This window comes from Balaenoptera borealis (assembly GCF_965194805.1).
Source record: "Balaenoptera borealis genome assembly, chromosome: 4".
NCBI lineage: Eukaryota > Metazoa > Chordata > Mammalia > Artiodactyla > Balaenopteridae > Balaenoptera > Balaenoptera borealis.
The window spans coordinates 148963385-148981518 of record NC_138861.1 but is presented as its reverse complement, the minus strand read 5'-3'; the positions used below and the strand labels follow the sequence as shown (position 1 = coordinate 148981518).

Sequence of the window (18134 nt, the reverse complement as noted above, 5' to 3'; positions counted from 1 at the left end):
GGGGAGGGCGCGGCAGGGGGGGAGCGGCGCTCGGGAGGGCGGAGTAAGGCGGGGGGAGGAGGGCGCCCACACCCCTCCCCCTCCCCGCCGCTCCTTCCCCCTCCCCCGACGTAAACTGGGATCCCTTTCCCCTTGTGTCCGCCATATTGGACTCTAACTCTGGTCAGCGGCGGCGCCGGGCCCGGTGGACTCGCCGTTGCTCCCGCCCAGCGGCCGCCCCGCAATTCCCGCCCGCCCGGCCCTCCCCGCCCGGAGGCGACCCCGCGCAGCGCCCCCCGCCTGCGGCCGGCCGGAGCGCCCCGCCGCTGCCTCAGCTTCCCCGCCTTCCCCGCCCTCCGCCGCCGCCCGCGGCCCCGCGCCCGCTCCGCGCCCTCCCTGCCCGCCCACCCGCCCGCCATGAGCCCGGCCGACGCCAAGCGCGGGGCCAAGCGCCGGAAGAACAAGCGGGGCGGCGGCGGCGGTTCGGGCGGTGGCAACGGCGGCGCGGGCGGCGGCAAGGCCGGCCCGGCGGCGGCGCTGCGCGGCTCCCAGGCCACGGGCCTGGCAGCCCCGGGCGGCGCGGCGGCGGCCAACGGGCCCCTCGGCGCGGGCGCGGGCGGCGCCGCCCCCGGAGGCTACTTTGAGGTAAGCGGCGGTGGGGCGGGGGCGGGCGCGGGGCGGGGGCCACGGGCGGCGGGCGCCCTGACAGCCTCCCGCGGGGCCGGCGAGGACCGCGGGCCGGGGTGGGAGGCGCCGGCGACCCGCGCCCCGAGCCTCGGGCCGGGCTGCAGCGCGCCAGGTGCCGCATCTCCCGCGAGCGCGGCGCCGCCTGCCCACCTGCACGGCGCTGTCACGGATCCGGGCTGGTGCCGTGTTGCCCCGCGCCGAGGTCGTCCTTGAGGTTATTCGGGTGCAGTTCCAGAATAATTGTGAGTCAGGTGACGAGCGGGGCTTCCCTCGCGGTGCCCACCTCCTCCACGCCTGGCGAATGATCATCGGGAAGTGCCTCCTAGAAGTTTTCTTGTTCTTCTCCAAAACGGTCATTTGAAAGATAACCTGACAGTCTTCGGAGGTGGCGGCCCTGGCTCTTCACCCCTGCTTTTAAAAAGTTTTTAGAGGTAATTGGTTGTCTGGTCACTCAGGTATATATTTAGGGTTTGACCTTAAGGAATTTGAGTAGTAATATTTTCTGTTTTCCTTTTGAAGGCAGCTAGCACACACTGCCTCTGCCAGTTGTGGATTGCTGCCACTTTTATTCCGCTCTTGGTCACAGCACTTTACAAGACACAGTACTGGTACGTGGGTATGCAGTTGGCAGTCATTTCCACTCATTCAATTGTCTCCTGAAAGATAATGGGTTTTTTCAAAAGTTATGTTGTTAGGACTGTTAAATTAAGTTGTTTTAAAGACATTTGCAACAGTAACAACAAAAGCCTCATCAGGAGTATTTATTTGTGTGCCAAATTCCGAGACAGAAATTGTTTTATGCGGGATTCTAAATGTTGTGTTGGAAACGATGTGTAGTGAGAGCAGATAAGAAATCATTGCATATGGCATGGCTCTCTGATGCTTATACTATTATGCGAATACACAGTGTTCTCTGCAGTTGGAGCTTCCTTTACATTATGTTGTCAGATTTGTTTTGGGTGCTGGGTTGTAGCCCTGGAGGTTGCCATTTTCCAGTACACTGGAGAGCGAAACAGGTGTAGTTCTTGGGATCCAGGGTGAGGCTTATGCATTTGCATCGACGGAGTGTAACTTAAGGGCAGTGTTTGTTGCTGCTGGGGAGGGGGGGCTGGGAGATCTGCCTAAACAAATTCTGTACAAAAGTGTTTATAATATTGGCTGTAGTTGGGTGTAAAATACACCCATTTTTATTGATTTAATAAAAATTCTTATACTAGCCTTTCATACCATTATTTCAGGTTTAATAATTCTCCATTACTTTGCAATATTTGGCTAAAATAACCGTTCACTTATCCTTTTTTTTCTAATTTCTTTTTCATAATTTATTTTATTTATTTACTTTTGGCAGTGTTGGGTCTTCGTTGCTGCGCGCGGGCTTTCTCTAGTTGCTGAGAGCGGGGGCTACTCTTCGTTGCGGTGCGCGGGCTTCTCACTGCGGTGGCTTCTCTCGTTGTGGAGCACGGGCTCTAGGAGCGCGGGCTTCAGTAGTTGTGGCACACGGGCTCTAGAGCACAGGCTCAGTAGTTGTGGCGCACGGGCTGAGTTGCTCCGCGGCATGTGGGATCTTCCCGGACCAGGGCTCGAACCCGTGTTCCCTGCATTGGCAGGCGGATTCTCAACCACTGCGCCACCAGGGAAGCCCTCAGTTATTATTCTAATTACATTTTTTGAACTCACATAACCATACACCTAGTATTATTTTTGACAGGACTGTTTTCTGTTAAACTTATGAATCCAGAGTTTTGACCATGACCCACTATCAGCAATAAAATATACCACACACACACTCACACAGCAGGTTTTACAAAATAATACTCTGATACTTTTTGATCTTTTCTATTCCGTTCAATTTCATTAATAAAATGCTGGTTGTATTTTATTAATGAATTATTAATATTATTTTACTTATGTACTGTTGAGTTGTGACCTGAACCTTTAAAAACATTCTCTTTTACTATATTTTAAAGTTTTAAAGCTATGTCTCTAGTTTTAAAATTTCTTCACAGTGTCTTAATAATAGTGCGTCAAAGATACTCTTTATGGTAACAGGGTGATGCCAATGACAAAAATTCTTCATGTAATTCTGAAACCTCTGAATTGTTACCCTACGGATGGTGAGCTTTTTGGGACACCTTATCTAGAGCAGAACAGGCACCCAAGACAGCGTTTGTCAACAAGTAAGGGTGAATGGGTACTGGCCCTGCATTTCCCAGAGAGGCTTATGATTCTTGGGGTGCATGTTTCCATTTCATATTGGGTCACCGGGGCAGAAGGTGTCTAAGAGAAATAAGAGTGGAAGGACTGTCTTGATTCTCAGGAGGGGTCTTAGGCCCACTGCCCAGTGTGCTGGGCACAGCACTGAGCGTTAGACCCAGGACCACCTTCATCAGAGGCGGCTTCTGAGGCGAAGAGGGCATTTTTGCATGTAGGTGGCTTCTACAAAGAAATGAGGGCTGTAGGATAAGTAGGAAAACATAGCTTATAGAGTCTTCGGCCCACAACAAAACTCTGGTGTACAAAGCTCAGGGGGCACAAACTTGTTAGGTTCTGTGCCCTCAGGCACAGCCTCACACGCCCCGGTTTTCTAGGTGGTATGGCTTCCGGCTCCTAGGGTTGTTGGAAGAATTAAACGCATGGAGGCTGGAAGGTGCTTACACAGTGGCTAGTGGCACACAGTGCTGTGCATGTGCTTGATGGTCGTTTTCAGGAGGCTGGCCTGGCTTGCTTTATAGGGCTCTGCTGCAGGATGTTATTGATGAAGCTTTCCCACTTGTGAAATGATGATGTAAAAATGATGACATGCGTCTTGGACAAGTCCCGCTCTAACAGCCTAGTGTGGTGGTCTGCTCTAATGTGACAGTAAAGGGTTAGCCCTGAATAAAAACTTGGTAGGTGACGGGTATCATGAAAATATCTTACTTTTTTGCATTTCTATTTTAAAACGTAATTTTCATAGTGTTCATGATGTATTAAGAAAGAGAGAAGCTTACAAAATAGAAAACAGTGTTTGTGGGGATTTCCTGGCGGTCCAGTGGTTAGAAATCCAAGCTTTCACTGCTGAGGGCCCGGGTTCAATCTCTGGTCCAGGAACTAAATCCTGCAAGCCGCATGGCATGGCCAAAAAAAAAAAAAGTGTCTGTGTGTATATATGTTTGCATAGGAAAGTCTGATAAGGTATACACATCAAAATATTTCGTGGTGGAAGTTCTGATGGCTTTCTTTTTTCCTTTTTGCACATGCCTCAAGCTTTAAGACTTTTCTACAATGAACATTACTTATGGAGCAAAAAGGTGAATGATACTTTTACAATCTGATATTACCAACAATTTTTCAAATAAAACTGGTTTTGGCTTTTCCCAGTCTTTAACAGTTAAACATTTAGGTATTTACACAAAATAAAAATATTTATACCATCAGAATTCTGTAGTTGAATCGGTGTGCAAAATTAAGTCATACACATATTATTTACCAAAATTTTTGTATTGTGGAAATTGATCCGTGTTATTAGCTGTTGGGATATCAAATTACACAAAATTTACACTTTTGGAGGGCTCAAATGGGAATTTAGGGCTATTTCTGTAATGCTGTTAGAGGTTTATAAAAGGAAGCTGTTTGGGGTAGGGATCAAAGTACATTTCAAACAGTGATATTACAGTTTTAAAGTCAGAGAAACATGTAGTGTAGGGAGCATTTGTAATAACGTAAATCCTCTTTCATTGCTGAAAAGGTGGCAAGAAGGAGATGTTATTAATGTTTGAAGGCCACCATACAGTGTATCCTGAGGTCAGATGGTGTGATTATGGATCTTGGGGTATACTGGGATGCACTTAGAGGCCTTCCCTGTGTTGTAGAAATAGCTGCCGTGACGAAATGAGGTTTAGTCATTACTCTGTCTAGTGCACATTTGCCTTAGTGACCTGAGGAAGTAAAGATCTAGAACCTTACGTGATTTAGCTAAGTTTGACAGTGGGTAAAGCTGCAGAGAGCAGCTCTGTGATGCAGTGTTCTATGTATGTGTACATCCATGGGACCAGTATTTCAACATACAGAATATAGATAAAGAATGTTCCCAGTACCCTAGACTGTGCCCTTGTTCCCTTCCTCGTCATCCCTCCCGCTGTTCTCATGCGTTTTGCCTGCTTCCGAATTTCACTTGAAAGTCCTCTGTGCTGGTGCCGTGTGGCTCAACGTGGTGTTTGTGATGCATCCGGGTTGTCGATGTAGCAGGTCATCATTCTTTTCCATGGCGTGCAGGTTTCCATTGCGTGACTATTCCACAATCTATCCATTCTAATGTTGATGGACATTTGGCTTATTTTATTTTATGGCTGATATGAATCAAGCTGATATGCACATTCCTGTACATGCTTTTGGTGGATAAGAGTGTTCCTTTTTGTTGAGCATATACCCGAAGTGGATTTGCTGGGTATACATGTGGTTTGACTCTAGTAGATACTGTCAGAGAGGTTTTCTAAGGGGTTTTACTGTATGCTAATGAAAAAAATTAACGTGTAGTAAAATATATTTTGTATGTATGTATATTGGGCTTGTGACATGCGGGATCTCAGTTCCCTGACCAGGGATTGAACCTGGGCGACAGTAGTGAAAGCCCGGAATCCTAACCACTAGGCCACCAGGGGACTACCCCGAATTTGTATTTTTTGATGTACAGTTGTTTGGACTTTAACACACGTGTAGATTCATGTACCACTGTCGGGATACAGAGCAATTTCATTACCCAGAAAGGCTCCCTCCTGCTGTTCCTGTGCAGTCACACTCTTCCCCCACCCCTAAACTCTGGACAGCCACTTACTGTGCTTTTGTCTTCTGGGGAAGTCATATAAATGGAATCATACAGTATGTAACTTTTTTTTTAAGCTTTTTTTTTTTCGATGTGGACCGTGTTTAAAGTCGTTATTGAATTTTTTACAGTATTGCTTCTGTTTTATGTTTTGGTTTTTTGGCCGCAAGTCATGTGGGATCTTAGCTCCCCGACCAGGGATCAACCCCCATCCGAAGTCTTAACCACTGGACCACCAGGGAAGCCCCTAGTATGTAACTTCCTGAGGCTGGTTCCTTTCACTAAGCTTAGTCACTTTGAGATTCATCCAGGTTGTTGCAGGTATGAATAGTTTGTTCCTTTTTACTGCCAAGTAGTATTCTGTTGTATGGATGTGCCACAGTTATCCATTCTTCCATTGGTGGACATTGGGGTTCTGTTAGTTTTTGATGATGATAAATAGAGCTGCTATAAAACATTTGTGTACAGGTTTTTGTGTGAAAGTAAATTTTCATTTCTCTAGGGTAGATGCCAAGGAGTGGGAGCAGGGTCATGTGGTAACATTATAAGAAACTGCCAAACTATTTTCCAGAGTGGCTGCACCATTTTGACTTCCCACCAGCAATGATGAGAGTTCAGTTGCTCTGCCTCCTCGCTAGCACTTGTTAATGTCAGTAGATATTATTTTAACCATTAATAAATAGGTGTGTAGTGGTGTTGTGGTTTTAATTTACATTTCCCTAGTGACTACTGTTTTTTAAAAAATTAATTAATTAATTTTTGGCTGCGTTGGGTGTTTGTTGCTGTGCACGGGCTTTCTCTAGCTGTGGCGAGCGGGGGCTGCTCTTTGTTGTGGTGAGCGAGCTTCTCATTGCGGTGGCTTCTCGTTGCGGAGCACAGGCTCTAGGTGCATGGGCTTAGTAGTTGTGGCTCTCGTGCTCTAGAGCACAGGCTCAGTAGTTGTGGCGCATAGGCTTAGTTGTTCTGCGGCATGTGAGATTTTCCTGGACCAGGGATCAAACCGTGTCCCCTGCATTGGCAGGTGGATTCTTAACCACTGCACTACCAGGGAAGTCCCTCCCTAGTGACTACTGTTATTGAACACTTTTCATTTGTTTATTTGCCATTCTTGTATACTCTTGGGTGAAGTGTTTAAGACTTTGCTTATTTTTATTTATTTATTTATTTTAGGATTTTGCTTATTTTTAATTGAGTTGTTTTATTTTCTTAGTTTTGAGAGTTCTTTATAATTCTGGTTATGAGTCCTATGTCAGATTTGTGATTTGCAAACATTTCCTTTCAGTCTGTAGTCTTTTATTTATTTATTTATTTATTTGTTTGTTTGTTTGTTTGGCTGCACCAGGTCTTAGTTGCGGCATGCATGTGGGATCTAGTTCCCCAACCAGGGATAGAACCCGGGCCCCCTGCATTGGGAGCACAGAGTCCCAACCACTGGGCCACTAAGGAAGTCCCTGTAGCTAGTTTTTATATTTTATTAACTGTTTTTTGGGTTTGTTTTTTTTTTTTTTTTTTTTTTGCAAAGAAAAAAATTTTGATGAAGTTCGGCTTCCTAGTTATTTCTTTTTTGGGTCATACTTTTTGGTATCACGTCTAAGAACTCTTTCTTTTATAAAATCTCATGTTATAAAGATTTTTTTCCTATATTCTAAAAATGCCATAGTTGTACATTTAGATCTGTGATTTATTTTGAGTTAATTTTGTATAAGGTATCAGATTTGGGTAGGGGTTCTTTTTTTTTCTCCCCCTATATAGTTGTCAGGTTTGTTCCAAACCCATTTGTTGAAAGGATACCCTTTCTCCATAGAATTGACTTTTCACTTGTGTCAGAAATCAATTAACCTTACTTGTGTGGGTTATTTCTAGACTGTTATTTTGTTCCATTGATCTATGGGTCTATCCCATTGCCTATGCCACATTGTCTTAATTACTGTGAGTCTTAAAAAATTAACAAGGTGGTTCCTCCAGCTTAAAAATAATTGTTTTTGCTATTTAGTCATTTTGCTTTTCCATGCATTTTAGAATCAGCTTGTCTGGGTCTACAGATAATTCTGCTGGGCTTTGATAGGAGTAGCCTTAAATCTGTAGATCAGTTTGATGGAGAATTGACATGTTAACTGTGTTGAATTCTTCCAGTCTGTGAACATGGTGTGTGTTTCTGTTTAGTTGATTATCTTTGATTTTTTTTTTAAATTGAGATAGAATTTACGTATAGCACATCTTTGATTTCTTTCATCAGTGTTTCGTAGTTTTCAGCATACATATCCTGTACGTGTTTTTTTAGATTCATAAATTATTTCATATTTTTTGAACTTTTGTAAATGGTGTTTTTAAGAATTTCAGTTTCTTTTTATTCATTGCTGGTATATAAAGATGTGATTAATTTTTGTGTTCAACTTTTATCTGTTGATCTTGCTAAAATCACGTATTCTGAGAGTTTTTTTGTGGGTTTATTGAGGTTTTCTGTGTAGGTAATCGTGTCTGTGAATAGTGAATTTTTTTGTTTCCTATTCTGTATGCCTTTTATTTGTTTTTTTTTTCCTTATTGCACTGGATAGGGCTTTTAGTACAATTGCCTTGTTTCTGACTTTAGGGGGAAAGCATTCAGTCTTTCACAATAAAGTGTGATGTCTATTGTAGATTTTTTTGTAGATGTCCATTATTGTGTTGAGGAAGTTTCTTTCCATTTCTAGTTTGCTGAGAATTTTCTCAATAGGTGTTAAAATTTTCCAAGTGGTTTTTGAATCTACTGATATAACTGTGTGTTTTTTCTTCTTTAGTCTGTTAATGTGGTAGATCACATTTTTGATTATTGGATATTGAGCCAGCTTTGCATTCCTGGAATAAACCCTGCTTGGTCATGGTATATTACTCATTTTAAATTAATTGCTGGATTCACTTTACTAATATTTTGTTGAGCATTGTTACATCTATTATATGGTATACGTAAGTAGTTTTCTTACATTGTCCTTGCCTGGCTTTGGTGTTAGTATAATGCTGGCCTCATAAAGCAAATTAAGAATCGTTCCCTTCTATTTTAGTAGTTTGTGCTTTTCAAAGAATTGGTCCATTTCAACTTAGTTGCTGAGTTTATGTGTGCAGAATTGTCAGTAGTGTTCCTTTTATCCTTTTAATGTCTGTGGAGGTCTGTGTCCTCTGTTTGATTCCTGATATTGGCAATTTGTCTTCTCTCTTTTCTGCCAGTCTTGCTAGAAGTTCATCAAGTTTTTAATCTTTTTAAAGAACCAGCTTTTAGTTTTGTTGATTTTTTTTCTATTGTCTTTCCTTCTTGATTTCATTATTTAAAAAAAATTTTTTTTAATTTTTATTTTATTTTTTATTCTTTGCCTTATTTCTTTCTTTGGGTTTATTTTGATTTTTCTTTTCTAATTCCTTAAAGTAGAAGCTTAGATTATTGATTTGAGACTATTTTTCTTTCTTAATATACATATTCTCAATATACATATTTCCTTATATATATGTGTGTATATATATATTTATATATACACATGCTATAAACTTCCCTCTTAGCCATAATTTAGCTTCATCCCACAAATTTTGGTATGTTGTACCTTCATTTTCATTCAGTTTAAAACATTTTCTAATTTCCCTTGAATCTTCCTGTTTGTTTCATGGGTTATTTAAAAGTATGTTCTTTAATTTCCTGTTATCATGTTACTGTGTTCTAGTCTAATTCCAGTATGGTCAGAGAACATGCTTTTATGATGTTAATTATTTGAAGAATTTTAAGGTTTTATGGTCTATCTTGGTGAATATTACTTACGCACTTAAAACATGTATATTCTGCTATTTTAAAATTTTTGTTTATTTATTTATTTTTGGCTACATTGGGTCTTCATTGCTGCACGTGGGCTTTCTGTGGTTGCGGTGAGTGGGGGCTACTCTTCGTTGCGGTGCGTGGACATCTCGTTGTGGTGGCTTCTCTTGTTGCGGAGCACGGGCTTCAGTAGTTGTGACGCATGGGCTCAGTAGTTGCAGCTCGCAGGCTTAGTAGTTGTGGCACATGGGCTTAGTTTCTCCGCGGCATGTGGGATCTTCCCGGACCAGGGCTCGAACCCGTGTACCCTGCATTGGAAGGCGGATTCTTAACCACTGCGCCACCAGGGAAGTCCCTATTCTGCTGTTATTGAGTGGAGTGTTCTCTCAAATGTCAGCTAGATTTTTTTGTTTAATGCTATATTCTTTCTTTTTAAAAATTTGTATTGGTGTATAGTTGATTTACAATGTTGTGTTTCAGGTGTACAACAAAGTGAATCAGTTATACATTAATTCTATATTCTTGATGATTTTTTGTTTACTAGTTCTGTCAGTTGCTGAGGGAAGAGTGTTGAAGTCTGGCTAAAATTGTGGATTTCTTCATTTCTCCTTACAGTTTGTTTAGTTTTTGCTTCATGTACTTTGAAGATCTGATGTTTGGTGCATATACATTTATGATTGTTATGTCTTCTTGGTGACTTGACCCTATTTTTCATTTATGTTCCTCTTATCCCTGGTAGTTTTCTTGGCTCTGAAGACTGGTTTGTCTGATGCTAGCATAGCCATTCCAGCTTTCTTTTAATTGGTATTTGCATGGTATATGTTTTTGTTTTCTTTTCCTTTTTACCTACCTATATACTTTTATTTGAAGTGGGTTTCTTATAGACAGCTGCTTGATTAATTTTCATTAATCATTAATATTCATGTTTTTACCTTTACTTGTATTTCATTTACTTGGAATATGCTTATTAACTTGAGGCCGTTTTTCCTGGCTTGATTACTAATTGAATATCTATTTGGTGCTAGTGTGGGGTGCTTCTCTGCATTGTATGACTCTCTCTGTTGGACCTTTTTTGGCCCTATAGGCTTTCTGAATACAGATGGAGACACAAGGTGACTTTATTTTAGAGACCATATAATCAGAATGAGCTGAAATTGAGTAATTTGTATCTCATGAGCCTACAAGACATTTTTTTTTTTTTACAATTCAAATCAATGTTAGTTTCTAGGTTATCTTTGAGTAATTCCAGTAATATTTGTGGCATTGAATTATCACACCTCCTGTGGAAATTAGCTTTTTCTTATTCATACAACACAAAGAACATTTTTCTCTTGATTTGAGTACATTTTTAGTTACATCTTGAAACTGAATGAGAAGTTAGGGAATTTAACTTCCGATGACCCAGGATTTTTTTAACAACCTTTTTATTTTGGAGTAATTTTAGACTTACAGAAAAGTTTCCAAGTTAGTATAGAGAGTTCTCATAGTCCCTTCACCCAACTTTCCCTAATGTTGACATCTCCCTTAACTTTTGTACATTTGTCAAAACTAAGAAATTAAAATTGGTACAGTATTGTTAACTACAGACTTTACTTGCGTTTGACTGATTTTTCCGCAAATAACCGATTTCTGTTCCTGGATTGAATTCAGGACACCACATTGCATTTAGTGACCTAGAATTTTAATTATATTTAGCTGCCTTATCTATGAAATGGGAATATTGGTTTTTATTTTCCTCAAGAATGTTCTATAAAAGCTAATTAGTACTTATGTTTAAAATATAGTAGTAATATTATATTAATTTTATTTATTTATTTTCAAATTGTATTTATTTTTGGCTCCATTGGGTCTTCGTTGCTGCACACGGGCTTTCTCTAGTCGCGGTGAGCGGGGGCTACTCCTCGTTGCGGTGCGCAGACTTCTCATTGCGGTGGCTTCTCTTTGTTGTGGAGCACAGGCTCTAGGTGCATGGGCTCAGTAGTTGTGGTTTGTGGGCTCTAGAACGCAGGCTCAGTAGTTGTGGTGCACGGGCTTAGTTGCTTCACACATGTGAGATCTTCCCAGACCAGGGCTCGAACCCCTGTCCCCTGCATTGGCAGGCGGATTCTTAACCACTGTGCCACCAGGGAAGTCCCTATATTTATTTTAAAATTCACTGAGATCGTTATCTACTTAATAGTTTGCTACAAGCTAATTTTTTTCTCTAGAAGTGCTTGGCTGTTATTCCACTGTGGTGAAAGTAGCTCAGCAAGGGAAACACTCTCTACAAGTTCCTGCTGAGAGCTTAGCCCCCTCTTTAGAGATTACTGAAGGGGGTGACCTGTCAGTGCAGGTACATCCCTAGTTGATGCTCAGGACAGCTTAGAGAAGGGAGTTACCAGCCCTTTGCCAAAGCTGTTTGGTTGCCTTGGATAAAGAAATTCCATAAGTGAATTCTTGGTTTTCCTTATAATATTGTTGTTGGTTTCTGTTTTTAAAAACATAAAAAGCAGCATCACTCATTAAGTGGCTTAAATTGTAGTTACTATCAATATTCTCTATTTTTATTTTTTTTCTTTTGGCTGCGCCGGGTGGCTTGCAGGATCTCAGTTCCTGGATCAGGGAAGGAACCCGGGCCACAGCAGTGAAAGCGCCGAATCCTAACTGCTAGACCACCAGAGAACTCCCCAATATACTCTTCTCCTTTAAAAGAACAATTGTATTTCACTTTTAAAAAGAAAAATAGGAAGGTTGGATCTGTCAACCAGTCATTCCAATTACATGCCTCTCTACAAACCATGATTTGATACTCCTTTGTGTGTTTGCACATTTACTGATGCCCATACCAGTGTTCCAGTTGGAATGCTGGGATTGGCAAATCATAGACTCATAGAACTTTAGAACTGGGCGGGACAACAGCAGAACACACATTTATTGCTGAGACAGTATTTGCTAGCTGAGGAGAGTGAGGCCCAAAGAGTTGACTTTGAAAAATTCTTTTAATTGTCCTAGCGAGGGTCCTCTCTTGCACCTTTCAGCTCCTGGTGGCATTTATTACTTATCAGTAGTCACCCGAGACATGAAATCCTCCTGTTATTCTAGTCTTGCTTATTCTCATCCCAGTCTGTACATCTTGTCTGTCTCTAAGTCAGGCTTTGCTACTACTTTCTTCACCTTTTTTACACATAAACCTGCCGCTGGCCTGAGTAGCTGAAAGCCTTCACTTTTCTTTGATGGCACCTTCACTTGTTCTTCCTACTGCGCCTTGTCTGCCAGACTCTGGCTGACAGACAGGCTCTCGTCCTTCTTGCTCTTAGCTAGCTTCCTTCTGCCTTGCTGTTCCGCTGCTGCCACCACCTTTGTCTGGCACCACAGTAGCCATGTTGCTCTGCCCGTACGGTGCGCCTGCATAGCGTGAACGGGCTGTGTCCTCTGTGCCTTTGCTGGTGCTGCTTCTGCGCAGTGTTTCTCTCCCTTCATTGCCCAGCTGGCTGCTGTCTCTCCAGGAGGAGGTCATGTGCCATCCGTCCGCGTGGGAAGTGTTGCCTTCAGCACCCTAGGCCAGGCTGTTGCCTCCCTCTGGGTTCCCTTGGTACCTGTCCTTAGCTGGGCCACAGCCCTGGGTTAGGCTGGATTGCACTCCCTGGCTTATTGGAATGTTTTCTCTCAACCGTGCTCTGTGGCTTACTCGGCATATAGTACATACTCAGAAAACGCTGCTCTGGGATCCAGGCCAGCTGATGTGAGCTCCTGCAATTTCTCCCTCTTTCCCTTTTTTCTGAAATGTGTTGTCTTTGTCTTCTAATTTGGAAGAAAGCATTTGTCCTCTTTTTCAGTTAATCCTATACTCCAGAGGTTCTTAACTGATAGATTTGAGTGAGTCTGTTAACCCATGGGAACTCAGGGCAAAATTTGTGTGTGAATATGTTACCTCAGGGTCTTTTCCATAGCTCTCTGGGTCTTGAATCTTTTCTCCTCTATTGGGTTGTTTTCCATTCAGATTTTGAGTTTACCATTTTCCCTTTCCCCTTAGTCTGTCTCTTGACCTTGCTTAACCATTTTAGGCACATTTCTATCTGACGTTGTCCTACCCATTGCTGCCAAATCACTTGAAATAATGGATAGTAGTACTGGTTAATGATACTGGTTAACACTGCTTCTACTTCCTTCACCCTCAACTCCTGTTTTCCTCCCTATCTAGCTCTTTCATCTACCACTTTAATCAGCCTTCCCAGAGATCATTAAGTGATCATACTTAAAAAATCCTGTAGTTGTTTTTAGATTCTGATATCCTTTGAGCTTGTTGCATCTGACCTTGATCATACATGCCTTTCTGGAACTCTCTTTTGCCTTTCTTTGTATGACCGTGTCCTGGTTCTTCTCCCCCCACACTTAGCCCCACTCACTTTGTTACAGGTGAGTCTATGTCCAGTTCTTCCTCTCAAGTTCAGACTTACACTTGATATTTTTACCGTGTGTTGGTAGAGATTTCTGATCATAGTTAGAAACTCACGTGGTTGATTAAGTCTACCATTATGGTTGTGCTCACTAGAATGATGGCGGAGGCTTGTGTTCCCCTCATCTGTGCCGCGTGAACTCAGCTTGTCCATGTTTAGACTGAACTCTTCTTTCCACATTACAAAGTAGTGCTGAGGTATTACTGGTTTGTTTGCTAAAAAATTTATCAAGAAGCTTTTTTCTAAAGATCTCAGGCCAGTTGTATGTGGTTGTACATTGGACACATCTCTCAGGTAAGAAGATTGTGGTAGGTAATCTTGACGTTCTTTACAACTTTATGATTCTCTGGTTGTCACTCCTTTGGTCACACACTTTGAGAGACCACGCATTGCCCACTGCAGGGGTCTCGAACGTGTGGTATACGTCAGAGGCCCATGCGGAGTAAGTAGGGTGCTCCTTGGTGCTGCAGGAAGAGCATGTTAGTTTTATGCTTTCAAGTAAGACATTACACTTTATAGATATTTAGTATGTGGATCGAGAAAGCTGTTAATAGTTAACTGATACCCTCACTTGATCTGTATTTCAGAATCATGAGTCCTGCGTGATTTCTTTTTTTTTTAATAATCTTTTATTTATATATTTATTTTATATTTATTTTTGGCTGTGTTGGGTCTTCGTTTCTGTGCGAGGGCTTTCTCTAGTTGCGGCAAGTGGGGGCCGCTCTTCATCGCGGTGCGCGGGCCTCTCTTGTTGCGGAGCACAGGCTCCAGACGCGAAGGCTCAGTAGTTGTGGCTCACGGGCCCAGTTGCTCCACGGCATGTGGGATCCTCCCAGACCAGGGCTCGAACCCGTGTCCCCTGCATTAGCAGGCAGATTCTCAACCACTGCGCCACCAGGGAAGCCCTTGCGTGATCTCTGAGGTAACTTGGGGCAAGAGAGGATGTTTGTTCACTTAACGGAGTGTTGATGCCTATGGCAGTTAATGAGTGCTCATTACGTTCATGACTTCTGCTCTCTAGTTTTAATTAAACTGGTCCTCACAAAACAGGCAGTCTTGAAAGAAACCCTGGATTGGAGATACTGCCCATAATGAAAGCATATGAAACAACAAGGAAATTGATGGCAGAACCACTGCTACTACTTCCTGCACAAACTATTAACCATGTAATGAGGTTGAGGAAATGATCTCAGCAGAACTCATAATTGACTCCCAAAGATTATTTGAAGTGTGGAGTTATATCCATTTTTATTAATGACTAATCATGTCCAAAGTGGTTATCTTTTTTAAAAATTTATTTCATTTATTTTATTTTTGGCTGTGTTGGGTCTTCATTGCTGCTGCGCACTGGCTTTCTCTTGTTGCGGCGAGCGGGGGCTACTCTTTGTCGTGGTGCGCGGGCTTCTCATTGCGGTGGCTTCTCTTGTTGTGGAGCACGGGCTCTAGGTGCGCAGGCTTCAGTAGTTGTGGCACGTGGGCTCAGTAGTTGTGGCTCGCGGGCTCTAGAGCGCAGGCTCAGTAGTTGTGGCGCACGGGCTTAGTTGGTCCACGGCAGGTGGGATCTTCCCAGACCAGGGCTCGAACCCATGTCCCCTGCATTGGCAGGCGGATTCTTAACCACTGCACCACCAGGGAAGCCCCAAAGTGGTTATCTTGTCTTGAGATTTAGAGAAGGAAAGTGTATAGCCTTCACAGTCAGCAGAATATTTACAAACTAAGCATCCGGAAGAAAAACAGTACCTATGCATTTTGCAGCAGTGTTTAAAGTCATATAATGTTCTATCTAGTATTTTATGAAATTTCATTAAGCTTAAGGATGAACTCTTTCTGAGGCAACTTACATTTCTGTAAGATTCAGTTGCAGAAGCAACTGCAGCCAGTTTTGCACAGACAGGTATTTAATATGGAGAATCAGGAACATACAACGTTTTGGAAAGGGCTGGTGGAACAGGGTCTCTAGGCTGCGCTGCTGAGAATGATTTGCAGAACAAAAGTACCTTACTCAGCCATGGAGCTGGTCAAGCTAATCCACAGCATCTTCTGTACTTGTCTAATACTAACAGACAAAAGGGCCACACGCACGCCCTGGGAAATCCAGCTCTTCCAGCTGGGAGTGAGGGAGTAGGCAGAAGGGCTGAATAATTCCTGGGAAGCAAAATGGCAACTAAATAAACACATTCCTTTGATAGCAAATACTTTTGGAGTATTCACAGAAGATATTGCAGAAGATTTGCAAGAAGTAAATTATTAGAATAAGTGATGACATGTGGAGGGTTTGCCGTGGGATGATGGAAACACCGTTGTTTCTTAAGTTTTCAGCTTATGCTTTTTGGTAGATTCAGATTGAGTACTATTTTGTGTGTGAGCTGCTGAATAGCCTAGAGCATATATATTCTGAAACGATTTTTTTAATAAACAGGGTTTTGTGGGAAAACTAGCTATAACCAGTGATGGAGCAGCCACTGTAATTTAAAAAAAATTCTTGGATTGGGTAGGACTGCAGCAAGAACAGCACACGTGAAAGTTATTCACCACATGATGCATAGAGAAGTTCTTAAAGCAACGAATTGAAGCCAGAAGCACAGAAGGGATCAGCCTGAGACCTTTACAAAGTAGTAAATCTTTACAATGTTTATGATGAGATGGGGAGTAACTATGAAAATACTTGGCAAGACACAGAGCTTTGCTGCTTATCTTGTGGCAAAATTGAAAGCATTGCCTATTCTGAGGTGAACTGAGTGTTTTTCTTTTACTTAAGAACAGGTGGTCTAAATTTGCGGACCTGTTCTGTAATGAGCGGCTGTCAGTAGAAAGCTACCTAGCAAATTTAGTATGTTTGAGAAAATAAATACTTAATCTGCTTTCTCAAAGTAAAGGTGACATTTTAACAATGAGTAGAAAATTGCTTTTTGAAAGAAACTCTTGCTTTAGAGAGCATTTTGAAAATGGATGTATAGAGTTGTCTTCGTTATTTGTTTTGTTTTTGTTTTGCTAAGAATAATGTAAATAGTCATTTTACTGCATCGTTAAACTTGGAAATGAACTTTTAGCCTGTTTTAAAATTTCCTGTTAACACTTAATTTTAATCTTATTTTTTAAAAATGCAAGAATGTCATGCTTCCTGATTCTGTGTAAGAACAAAGAACTCCGATGATTAAGATGGAAATTGACTAGCTGAATTTCAACAAAAGTCCTTGTGCAATGGATTGATAGGACTAAAAATTGACTAACATTGATTTAGTAAATACAGCCAGCAATGTATTTCTTCCATTTAGATCTGTGTGTCTATAAAGGAGAAGCACCATTTTCAGTGAAGACTGACAGTAAAGCTAGCTTTCTAAATAATTGAATTTATAGTGCTCCAGAAATCTGGTTTTAACACAAACATAGCAAGATTTTAAAAAATAATAAAGTACATTCAGTCACACTGGTTTTCTTAAAATTTTTTCTCATGAGTTTTTGTAATATAAAATGTTTTCAGTATTAATAAAAAAGACAAGTTTTCAAAAATACAATTTTGTTTTTATGTTATTGTATGATTGTATGTTTTGAGTGTATTTTTTATTACATGTAAATTGCATTCATCAGCTGAGTCTGAGTGCCTTCTTTGTTTCTGGTAAGAGATGCAGGATGACCTCAAAGCCATACCCTGTGCCCTTCCTGGACATACAGTCTGTTATGTGGCTGCTCAGGTCTTCCTGACTGGACTCCTTCCACAGGAGTGCCACGTGCTGGTGACCAGGCAGGACCTTTCGCCAGCTGGGTCCCTTCTTCCTTTCTCCCGTCATCCTGTGCTTTCTCACACCTCATTTGGATCTTGGCTCCCCACTTTTGCTCTCCAGGAAAGCTTTTCTTTCACTTCCTCTCTTCTCCCACCCTCACCCTTCCTTCCAGTTCTGCCTCTGAAGCCTCCTACGGTCCTTCAGGGCGAACCTGATGCTTCCTTCTCCATTCTGCGTACCCTGATCCTCTCTCAGCTACAGCTGTTAGCTCTATGACATGTAATACATTTGTATGTACCTGCACATTTATTGTCTTTTACTAGATTGGAAGTTTATTAAATGAAGAAAAGTTTTAAGGGCATTGTAACCTTGTTCGTAGCCCAATAAGTGTTTTTTGTTTTTTTTTTAAACATCTTTATTGGAGTATAATTGCTTTACAGTGATGGTTAGTTTCTGCTGTATAACAAAGTGAATCAGCTTTATGCATACGTGTATCCCCATATCCCCTCCCTCTTGCGTCTCCCTCCCACCCTCCCTATCCCACCCCTCTAGGTGGTCGCAAAGCACCGAGCTGATATCCCTGTGCTAAGTGGCTGCTTCCCACTAGCTATTTTACATTTGGTAGTGTGTATACGTCCATGCCACTCTCTCACTTCATCCCAGCTTACCCTTCCCCCTCCCCGTGTCAAGTTCCTTCTCTACGTCTGCGTTTGTATTCCTGTCCTGCCCCTAGG

At 42.1% G+C, this 18134-nt stretch overlaps 1 protein-coding gene across 3 annotated transcripts in view; it reads left to right on the top strand.

Moving 5' to 3' along the window:
• Positions 1-172: 172 nt before the first annotated feature.
• Positions 173-18134, top strand: part of FAM193A (family with sequence similarity 193 member A) — a 173593-nt gene continuing 155631 nt past the window's right edge. For all 3 annotated transcript variants that reach the window (XM_082390915.1, XM_082390914.1, XM_082390913.1), the window contains exon 1: positions 173-624. In XM_082390915.1, coding sequence (XP_082247041.1) covers positions 397-624 — 228 coding nt within the window. In that variant the 5' untranslated portion in view covers positions 173-396. The remainder of the gene's footprint in view (positions 625-18134) is intronic.